General features: G+C 39.9%; 1 protein-coding gene across 1 annotated transcript in view; it reads right to left on the reverse strand.

Annotated features, from left to right (window-relative positions):
• Positions 1 to 706: 706 nt before the first annotated feature.
• Positions 707 to 11,625, reverse strand: part of LOC108264440 (probable G-protein coupled receptor 149) — a 17,847-nt gene continuing 6,928 nt past the window's right edge. Inside the window, exon 4 of the mRNA XM_017465962.3 lies at positions 707 to 2,380. Coding sequence (XP_017321451.1) covers positions 1,793 to 2,380 — 588 coding nt within the window. The 3' untranslated portion in view covers positions 707 to 1,792. The remainder of the gene's footprint in view (positions 2,381 to 11,625) is intronic.

Raw genomic sequence — 11,625 nt, forward strand, 5'->3', positions numbered from 1 at the left:
TGAAATCAATAGACAGTAGTTTATTTGAGATAATTACTGTTTTGATGTCTGGAAGGAAATCTTCACTCCCGTTTCACTCGATGCTTAAATTCATTCTGCTTATAAAAGCCTGTATTTTTCAGCTTAGGACAACATGTCCAAACTTAACCTTTCGAAGGCTTTTCCCAGGCTGCCGTATACATACGCCGGCTTTTGTTGTTGTTTATGACTCTTGTGCATCAAGCAAACGGCGTTATTGATTTGGGAAAAGTGTGCCCAAAGCTGTTTGAGGACAGAGGGCTGTTCACACTAATGACACAAGAGTGGTAATCGGGAGGGCTGGGAGAATTCCCGGTTGGCTTATCTTCTTTCAGGCTGATTAAAGCAGGCAACAACATTACATTTATGGAAGCGGCGTTCAGTAACCGGCCCTTACTGTTTCCTGTATATATACCCAGAGACAAGCTGTAAACATCAGACACGTGCACGGAAACCTCTCTCTTCTCTGGCACCCAGGTGGTAGCCAATTGAATTCTGTACTAACCCCTCTCTAACAGGATTTTAAACTTAACCGTAATCTTAAAGTAATGTGAGGGGTCATATTCATGAATACAGGCCTGCATACGTTCCGTAGCATCACCTTAGGCACCCTACGTGCTCTAGGGGGTGCTTTTCAAATTTCACAACAATTTTCATGGGTAAAGGAAGAATAATATAAAACATGAGGGAGTGGACGACATTTTATTCTCGATTTACGAAGAAAGACGGGAAAGGAAAAAAAAAGACAGGTGGTACATGGGACCATTCAATAAACTGAGTGTTGAGAATGGCAGGTTTAGCATGCTAGTAAAACCTATGGCGGATGAACTGGCTCGGGTATTCGTCGTTTGTAACATCCAATCAGTTGTGTGACATGTTCGTTCGTGGAGTTCACCCGACTGCCGTGTCCACGACACGGCGAACAAGGAGTCTCTACGACGTCAGTTTCATCCATAATTACATCACAGTGTTTGTGGAAGCTAGTCGAACATCCTTCTGCATGAAGTATGCTGAGGCCCTGCTATCACAAGGACACGTGGGGCTATGTTTAACGTGAGGTAACGTAACAGTGTAACAAAACGCCCAGATTTCAAATAGTTTCATATTCAAAGCATATTATTTTCAAAAGTATAGAGGGTATGCATCGACGCCACTTTCCCACCGGAACACGCCCCCCTCGGCCGGACCGAGTGGCAAAACATCCAGCGAAATGGCTGGTTTTAATAAGGGAAGCTACGAAAACACAAGTATGACTAATGATTATCAGTTTAAATTAAAGGCAGTTGGACTCAACCGACTCTACCGTGATGTCACGTGCACACCCTCTATTAAAAAAAAAAAAATGTTAATACTTATTTAAAACAAATGGAGAGTTAAGGGTACTTAGTTCTACTTGAAGTGCTAGCTGAGAGCGATCCTCTTTGTTGTAGGGTTCTACATAAACCTTTTAAGTGTTCCCCCAGAAGGACAAATCAAATAACCCTTTAGGTTGCTAGATCTTAACGTTTTTATCTCTGGTAATTTGTATGTAACCGTATATAACTCTATGACATTTTTGATACTACTTTCTATTTTGAGAAACCACATACATTCCCTCCATCAGGTGACCACTAGATCTCTGGCAAGCTTCTGAAATGAACTGCATCCCAACTTATATTCTTATTCTCCTGTTTACCTACTTCTCATGTTTTGCTTCTCCAGTAATACTTCTTCCTTGAAGACATTCAAACCTGTTTCAGTCAGGACTAGCAAAGTCTATAAGCATCTGATAATATTAGTTGTCCAGTTCTCCCTCCTGTTTCTTGTAGACCTCGTTGAGAAGCTGGATCTCCTCACGGTAGCCGCCTACCTCACATTGTTGGCGCCGGCTGTTCTGCCGGTGTGCCTCCACCGTATCTGGGATGTGTATGCTGGCTCCATCTGGGCTGGAGCCAGGGATCAGCAGTGAGTATGAAGCTGTCTCTCCCAGCTCACATGATACAAAGCGGTTCTCACGGCGAGAGTAACGTAACGATGGGGAGCGTGCATGCATCGACGACTGGCTGATGTTGGACACAATAGAAACACTGTCCATGGCCTCCTCGTTGTCACAGATCTCCAGAACCTCAAGATGGATCTTCACGTTGGTGTCGGCCACTCCTCCACCACCCCCGCTGCCGGAGTTATGCTCTTCCGCGCTGGGCTCATGGCCCACCGATTTGGAGCGGTACACCTCGACCTTCTTGGTGTTGTTTGGGGAGATCTTGAGGCCATCACTGCTCACCTCATAGGTGGAGAGGGAGAGTGTTTTGCCTGTGGGTGCCTGGAGGGACACAGTGCCCTGGAAGGCACAGAGAGGGATCGCCAATCCGCCTACAGATCTCTGTTGAGCAGAAATAAGAATTATAAGACAAAGTCAGACATAACCGTGGGCGGGTTTAAAGACTTGTGTATATAAAACACGTTGAATGTACAGTTGCAATCAAAATTATTCAACGCCTCCCCCAACTGCAAATCAGGTTTATTGTTCAAATTTATTTTATTTTATTTTATTTATTTATTTTTTTAAATTTTATTGCTATGGGGTTCAAGTCAGGTGACTGTGATGGCCCTGTAGAATCTTCCAGGAATTCTTCTGTAACCAAGTCTTGGTGGAATTTGAGGTACGCTTGGGATCATTGTCCTGTTGGAAGGTCCAGTGACGCCCAAGCTTCAGCTTCCTCACAGACGGCGTGATGTTTTCTCCTAGGATTTCCTGATATTTCAGTGAATCCATCTCGCCTTCCACACGCTGCAGGTTTCCAGTGGCAGAGGATGCAAAGCAGCCGCAGAGCATCACCGAGCCTCCACCATGCTCGACTGTGGACAGAGTGTTCTTTTTCCTCCAGATATTCTGATCCATCATGCCGAAAATTTCCAGTTTTGTTTCATCGCTCCACAGAACAGAATCCCAAAACTTCTGTGGCTTATTTATATGATTTTGAGCGAATTTTCTTGTGCTTTTGGATTTCAGTAATGGTGAACGTCTTGGAGTTCTGGCATGGAAACCTTCTGCGTTTAGTACACGCCTTACTGTGCTCACTGAAACCTCAGTGCCTGTTACACCAAGTCTCCCTGCAGGTCTTTTGCAGTCACTCGAATGTTTTTCACAACCTGCCTCCTCACAAATCTGCTTGCAGCTTCCTTTTTCTGCCCCGTCCAGGTATTTCATTTATTTTCTGCCCCTAGCCAGTTCAGGTATTTCACGTGATCCAGCTCAAGCACACCTGGTGCAACTAATGAAGCCCTTGATTAGTTTAGCATCAGGTGTGCTTGAGACAACACCTGTTTTGCATATTTGTGCTGTTGTGAGGGATTCTACTCAGGAGGTTGAATCATTTTGAGACTGGAGAAGTCATTATAAGTTTCATTTTCAGTTGAATTTGGGGAAACCGCTTGAAGGGTTTGTTGTGTCAAACTATTTCAATTGCTTTTTGACAGCTGAAAGTCTGTAAATTTTAACACTAAACCTGATTTACAATGGGGATCGAATCATTTTGATTGCAACTGTATTTACTACTTTACTTCAGAAATATGTCTTTTTATTGATCTGCGCCTGGTTTTGAAGTCTCTCTAAGCACTGGTTGTGATCTGCACCACGTTATTCACATTTCCATCGAGTTTGGGGATCTTTCAAGGAGCAAAAGAGAATCACAACTCTCCAAACCAAGAACTACACAGTTTTTTCCCCAGTAGACATCAGGTGCTGTGACCATTTCCAGAAATTACACAAACTACATGATGGATCGGGCGTTTCATGGCACGGCACAAACAAAGCAATTCAGCAAACATGCACACACTCAGAACAAGGTTTTTCAATCTCATTCACAAAGGACTGGTCTGGCTGTAGGTTTTCATTCTAACCAAGCAGGAGCCAGCTGTTTCCAGCTGTTTAATCAGTTCATCTTGGTCTCCAATGAAGTAACAAGTGTATTCGGCTGGAATGAAAACCTGTAGCCACATAGGCTCTTTTTAAGTCTGAAGACCCCTGGCCCTGACTCTAGAGAAAAGTATTACTCACTCTGAGCAGGAACTGAAAATGAACTAAAATCCCTGAAAAGGTTCCTGTGATAGATATGTGCAGCTACTAATGTGCAAATCTCACAAGCCCTTTTCAGATCTTAGAGCCATGCCGTCTGACACCCTGGGCTTTTCTTGCTAACAGTTAACACACGTTGGGAAGTGGTGATGAGAAACTTAATCTACAGATACAGCCCAAAGCCCAACTCAGAGATAAAATACAACCTCTACGGATGTGCAGTAGAAAAAGGGGAAAATGAGGAAAACTCCACTGATTATTCTCCAGCGCAGCGCAGTGAACTATGTCCAATAAAAGGCTGTGAAAATGAATCTGCCTCTAAAAGCAGCCTGGCTCGAGATTTTGATGAAAAATGAAGCAACTTCTAATTAAAGATACATGAATTACATTTTATCAGTGGAAAGGCAGACTGCAGTCAAAGTGCTCAAGCTATTATGCGAGAACACTCATTAACATCCTTTCTAAATCATTTTCATTAATTAAAAGGCACATCACAGGGACTTTTCCTTGTTGGACAAGGACACAGACTAAAGCACTTTAATTGCACGGGGAAATGAATGATAGACATTCAACTATGACAAAAACGTTAACGACAAAGCAGGCTGGATTTTCTTAAGAATAGTTGTGCAAAAGTCTTTTACATACATTCTGTAAAATAATAATAATAATAATAATAATAATAATAATAATAATAATAAACTTAAGTGGTAATTTGTAGTAGCAGAAATAGTAAAAAAGTAATATAACAGATTGTACGAGGACAAAAGAAAAAATCATGTGGAAATACAAATAGAAAATTAAGCATTAGCAAATAAAAAGTACACAAATATAAAATACATTATGAAAAAAAAATATATAAAATTAATAAACAGTAATAATACTAATACTGTAATACACTGTATATGCAGTATAATATAATAAGACAAAGAATAACAAGAAGTAAAGACAATAATAATAATAATAATAATAATAATAATAATAATAATAATAATAATAATAAACCTAAGTGGTAATTTGTAGTAGCAGAAGTAGTAAAAAAGTAATATAACAGATTGTACGAGGATAAAATAAAAGATGATGTGGAAATACATATAGAAAATTAAACATAAGCAAATAAAAAGTACACAAATACAAAACACAGAAAAAGAAGAACGAGAACAAGAAGAAGAATTCAAAGAATTTTAGAATGATTAAATAATTAAATAAAACATAAAAAAAAAAGATTCTAAAAAAACAGTAAACAGTAAAACAACCAATTAAAAATCCGATCAAATAACAGTCGGCCTTCTCTTAGGTACGCTGTGTTGTTTCCTCGGTAACATCCCATTTTCTCACAAACATATGTTTTTTTTCCTTCTTTCCTACTCACACACTAATGCGGTAGATAAAATAAATGTAGTCTGGCCGAGTGTTTTGCTTGCCTGGAGTTAATGAGTCCTGCATGTGGAATCCATGCAACACCAGTAGGTCTCTAATCAAACCAAGACTCAGAGCTAATTGCTCCAGCTACCTATTTACACACACACTGGAGAGACATCGTTAATGAGTCCGCCTCCTTCATCACTCTCTAAATGAGAAGTTCAGACTGGAGCAAGCATCCTTCTCCACACTGTTATCCCGGTCATGAGGACTGGCGTGAACATCTGGCGGAGAACTTAGAGTCTTTGTCGAGGCGTGGGGATGCTCTGCTTCAGTATTAATTGTGCCTGCAGGCATCTGTTGTCCTAGACAAGTGGTGCTATCGAGATATATTGGATTGAAAGAAATAGATTTTTCTAAAAAGCGAGACTCGATTTAGACTTTACAAAAGCCACGGGAGCAGTGTACGGATAGATTTGTGACAGAAGATCGGACGCAGCACGCACTATAGAGATCTAAATTATTCAAATGTTCTGGCTTCTCGAGGTTCTGACAAAGATACAGATTCACGTCAGTTTTTATGTTACCGCATGGCATGTTGCGTCTCTCGTCCCAGTAAACCAAACGAAATATGGACCGATGTTTAGAGACGCAATATAGACGCATGAGTCTACTTCATCTAGACAGCTGGGAACGAGAAGACCTCTCATTATTTTATTTTAAGTCCCAAGAAGGTGTTTTCTTCCAATTGCATTCCATTTAAGTCTCGAATGAAATGTTCACAGGCGGCTCGAGCGAAGTTCCATCGGCTCCAGTTCCGTCGGCTTTCCTCCCTCGTTTCTGATAGTATTTATTGTAACTTTGGTAAACAGGCCCGGAGAAAAGTTTGTAAAACATGTTTGCGTATGTGAAATATGAAATCCTTGCTCTATAATGGTGACCTCTCTGAAATTAGGCAAGGAATGAAACACTGAGAGGCGCGGAGTTATAGGAAGGTAATAAACGATTGAGTGGTGGAACGCAGATTGATTATTTTCCAATAACATTATGTCTCAGTGTTTTATTCCTCTTATATCGTGGCAGTTTGCCAACGCTAACCATTCTGTATATATTATTCATAGTTACGCTTAATGTCAAACTTCCTTGAAGTTGATAAGAATTTTAAAAACAAAACAACAACTCAGCGTGTCATGCGCACAAGAAAACACAAAATGTCCAGCGTTTAAAAACTTAAAGTTATAGCTTTACCTCTGACTGCTACAAAGTATCGACACTGGAGACTCCTTCCACAAATGCTAAAGAAAAAACTTCACCACGTCGATGATTTTAAGTTTCGGTTTGTTAAATGAACATGCTTTTAAATGTGTTTTTCTTTAGTGTTGGATTATGTGGATTATGCGTCCATTTGACATTTACTAGCCACGTTCCTTTATCTTAGATATACTGTATATCTTGCAATATTGTTACACTATTTATTTGCAATGGAAATTCGATATATTGGCCGAAAAAAATACATCTAGCTACAGTGTATTGAGTCTTGTAATTCAACGTTTCTGCTGATGTATAATGTAGCGAATTTTCACATCGTGCTACATGTTAAACTACATACAGTACAACGTACGATGCAAGATTTCTAACAATATCCGGACCTTCTCGGGAAGGAAATACAAAATAGGTTTGGTTTGTCAGTGGTTCTCTGATGGGAGGTGGGTGGCAGTCCCGAAAAGGTCAAAATAAAGGTCGAATATTTGGAACCAAATCAAGGAAACCAGACTTTATTTTGTGCCAATTAAAACCCAGCTGTAACTAGCAATACTGTAATGAGAATATTTTAAAAGCTGCGGCAGAAGAGCGATAGAGGTGATGGAGTGTAATAAACACCCCATCCGGATGATCACTATTTAATTATAAAAAGAAATCACAAGCGGTCTGTCACATCCCTTGTCCCATTTTGCCTTTGATTCGTTTTATAATCGAATGTGAGTGCCTTCCTTTCCGCCGAGTCCCGAGTGTGGGTGTGCTTTGCATGCATCAGGAATTCATGATGGAGTTTTAAAAACACCGGCCTCCTTAACCTCATGTAAACTGCACTGTTCCATCCCACTCACACGCACACACACACACACACACACATATACATATATATATATACATACACAGTGCCCTCCACTAGTATTGGCACCCTTGGAAAATATGAGCAAAATAAGCTGTGAAAAATTGTCTTTATTGTTTAACTTTTTGATCTTTTGTAAAAAAATAAATAAATAAATAAATAAATAGAAATCACAAAATACTCTGCTCTCATGGATATCGAACAATTGCAAACAGAACAAAGGTTTATCAAAAAAAAAAAAACACAACAAAACATATTTGTTAAATGTAGGTGTGCAACAATTATTGGCACCCTTTTAGCCGATACTTTGTGCTAGCTCCCTTTGCTAAGATGACAGCTCGGAGTCTTCTCCTATAACGCCTGATGAGGTTGGAGAACACATGGCGAGGGATCTGAGAGCGTTCCTCCGTACAGAATCTCTCCAGATCCTTCACATCTCGAGGTCCACGCTGGGGGACTCTCCTCTTCAGTTCAGTATGGGTTTCATTCAGAAATCATTACAAGTTCATCACTTTCGCATTCGTTGTGTTGAACTATTTCTTTTTTTTTGCTTTTGTTTGATTAGTTCGTCGCAAACTGCTGAAAGTCTGTACATTTTGACAATAAACCTGATGTGCAATGGGGGTTGAATCATTCTGATTGCAGAGAACTGTAGCTCTCATTTTCTAATAGCATTTATAATGTATTCAATGGAGCTGAAAAGGCAGGCAGTCACTTCTAAGCAGAAATCCATACCGCGAGGTGCTAATCGGACTGCCAGGGAGGGCATAAATAAACCATTTCAAATTCTTACGTGGAAACATTACTAATATTTTTTTTTCCAGCATAAAATATCACACACACACACACACACCTCACACAAACACCAGCATAAAATATCACACACACAAGATGATCCTTAAGCATGGGAAAGCTTTTTGGACTAGGCTTTCTTTTTTTCTATAGCTTATAGCTTATTACTAATAATTCAGATGTATGTTAAAAGCGATATTATTATCGATTTCGATTAGAAATTGATCATCGATTTCAAAGTCTCGTGGGTCTCTACTTGTGTGGTGCCCTTTGTGTCCCAGTATTATCCATAAAGCATAGTCTTAGACTGCTTTGAAATATTAACGAAAAAAATTGTAGTTGTTTGTTATATCACACGAAAACATTTAATATTTAATATATAAAGACAAAACGAATTTTAAAATCCAATATATAAATATTATAGAAATACATATAGATATGACGAAAGTATTCACGTGATCAATAATCCTCAGTTTCCACTATACAAAAAAATATTTAATTGAATACTTATGTATTATTACTTATAATATTTCATATTTTATTTAATATTTATGTCATTTGTTATTATTTTATTGGTAGTCAAATGGTTTCCCAGTGTAATAATTAATGCTTTTTTATTTATTTATTTATTTATTTTTTTACATTGAAACTCTACAATGCCATATACAAATGTATAATATTTTGCAAATACATACTTTAATCCAAATCCTACTTAAAATCTCTTTGATAAATTCTTCATTTCCATTAATATCTCATTTTATTCAGTTATATTTCGGGTAGGTTCCCCCTCTACCAATATTACATCCTGTTAGTATGTGGAATCTTTGCTGTAAGAAAGGAAACCAGTCGGCTATGACACTGCATGAATTGACGTCACATCTGGTATGTGCTTTCTACTAAGCTTAATAATCTTGCTAAGCTTATTAAGTCCTTAAACTCCTCTTCATTTGGAATCTTTGTGATATGTTATCACGAAAGTAAGAAGTTTTTTTTTTTTTTTTTTTTAAACATTTCCAAAAGGCACCACATACAAGGATTGACCCAAGTAGCAAACAGAACAAACAATCTACAGCTGATCATGTGACAGCATCATGGGATGGAAACCCAGAACGCCTCACCTTGTTGTCTGTGTAAGATTTTATCCACCAGGCAGGTCATGAGCCTGCTTTTTCCATCGTCAGAGGCAGAGCAGAGTTTATTACAGCAAGCTCAGACACACAACAATCCAAACAGCATCTGCTGTACAGACTTCTTAAATAAACCCCGTATTAAAACCGCAGCAAAGTGGAAGGCAGGAGCGACGGAGTGACAAAACAGAAGGGACCTTCTTGCAGAAGTACAACACAAACAGCACGTTGTCATTTAACCAGAATTTCACTTTCACAGTTTTTACGTTTTTTCTGCCAATTCTGAAGTCACTTCTATTTATTCAGGAAAAGCCTGAAACGAAAAACTAAACTAAACTAAACTAAACAATAAAGACCGTTGTTTTGAAAAGCTCTTGACAAGAGTGAAATAATCTCCTCAGCACACATTACTGGACCGCACTGTGAGCCTGTCAACACATGTTTATAAAAATCACCCCTTAGATAAATCATGCCATAAAATTACACCGAGTTACCAGTTTATCAGTTACTACATCAGCAGCGGTGGCCGGTGTGAACGTGCTAGCAGGGCTGAGCTCGCTAAATAGACATCGGTATAACTGGTTTCATTTTTGGCGTTCTCATCAGATTATTCGCTTTTAACGAGTTTAGAAGAAAAACTCACAATATGTTATGAAGAAGCGAGAAGTGAGGCTGGGGCTGATTTCCTTGTAGCCCAGACGGTACATTCATAGATGCACCGAGGGACACGCCCCAGAGGAAACACGGTGGTAGAGTTTTACAGATTTGAAACGCTTGGAAGTGTGGAAAAAAAAAAAAAAAAAGAGAAAGCCACTGCCTTTTATATACCCAGATATTTTCAGCTAGCTTCCCCAGCTGGCTAATATGAGCTAGTATGTGCTACTGTATATTCATAAATTTTCATAGCCTTCGCTGCTAACATTAGCCACCTAGCTAATGTGCAAACCTGGCGTGATTTCTGAAAGAACATGAGCTAACCTGCCAAGATTTCTGAGAGAATTCTTAACTATGCTAATTAGCATGAACACTGAGTCACTGCTAATGCTAGTTAAATTTCTACGAATCGAGCTAATCTGAGAGGATTCTTAAGTATTTTAAACAAATCGCTAGCATTTTGCTAACCCGACAAGATTACTGAAAGGATTTTAAAGTGAAGCCGGTGAAGCCACCTCGCTGAAATGAGTTTTTGCAGGTTGGGATGTCTGGGATGAGGGAGAGAGGACAGGATGTTCCCTGAGGACTGGACCATCAAAATGTCAAGATTCTGCCCTTATAGCGAGGGAGATGAAAGGGAAGCAGCAAAGCAGAAGTGGTGCACATATGGTGAATGTTTGCGTGTGTGTGTTTACATAAGGTGAGTCACTAAACGGCTAACTGTGTTTGCATGTGTGCCCCATACGTAGGAGTGTGTGGGTAGGTAAATGTGTGAGCTCTGTGAGGAGGTGTTATACATTGCTCAGCCATAGCATTAAAACCACTGAGAGGTGAAGTGAATGGCATTGATTATCTTGTTACAGTAGCACCTGTGAAGGAGTGGGATATATTCGGCAGCAAGTGAACAGTCGGTTCTTGAAGCCGACGTGTTGGAAGTAGGAAAAACGGGTAAGTGTAAGGATCTGAGTGACTTCGAAGGCTTCGACTTCGACCTCAGAGCATCTATAAAACAACAGGTCTTATGGGGGTGTTCCCGGTATGCAGTGATTAGTACCTACCAAAAGTGGTCCAAGGAAGGACAACCGGTGAACCGGCGACAGGGTCATGGGCTCATTGATGCGTACCAGGAGCGAAGGCTAGCCTGTCGGTATGATCTCACAGAAGACCTACTGTAGCACAGAATGTTGGCTATGATAGAAAGTTGTCAGAACACACAGTGCATCACAGCTTGCTGTTTATGGGGCTACGTAGCTGCAGACCGGTCAGAGTGCCCATGCTGCCCCCTGTCCACCACTGAAAGCGCCTACAATGGGCACGTGAGCATCAGAACTGGACCATGGAGCATTGGAAGAAGGTGGCCTGGTCTGATGAATCTCGTTTTCACAGCACACCTTCAGCGGTCTTGTGGAGTCCATGCCTCGACGGATCAGAGCTGTTTTAATGCAATATGAGCATTATGCAGTTGCAAATCAAAGAACCTCAAGCACTGATTATTTTTTACGGTA

This window comes from Ictalurus punctatus, chromosome 4, assembly GCF_001660625.3.
Source record: "Ictalurus punctatus breed USDA103 chromosome 4, Coco_2.0, whole genome shotgun sequence".
NCBI classification, from domain to species: domain Eukaryota; kingdom Metazoa; phylum Chordata; class Actinopteri; order Siluriformes; family Ictaluridae; genus Ictalurus; species Ictalurus punctatus.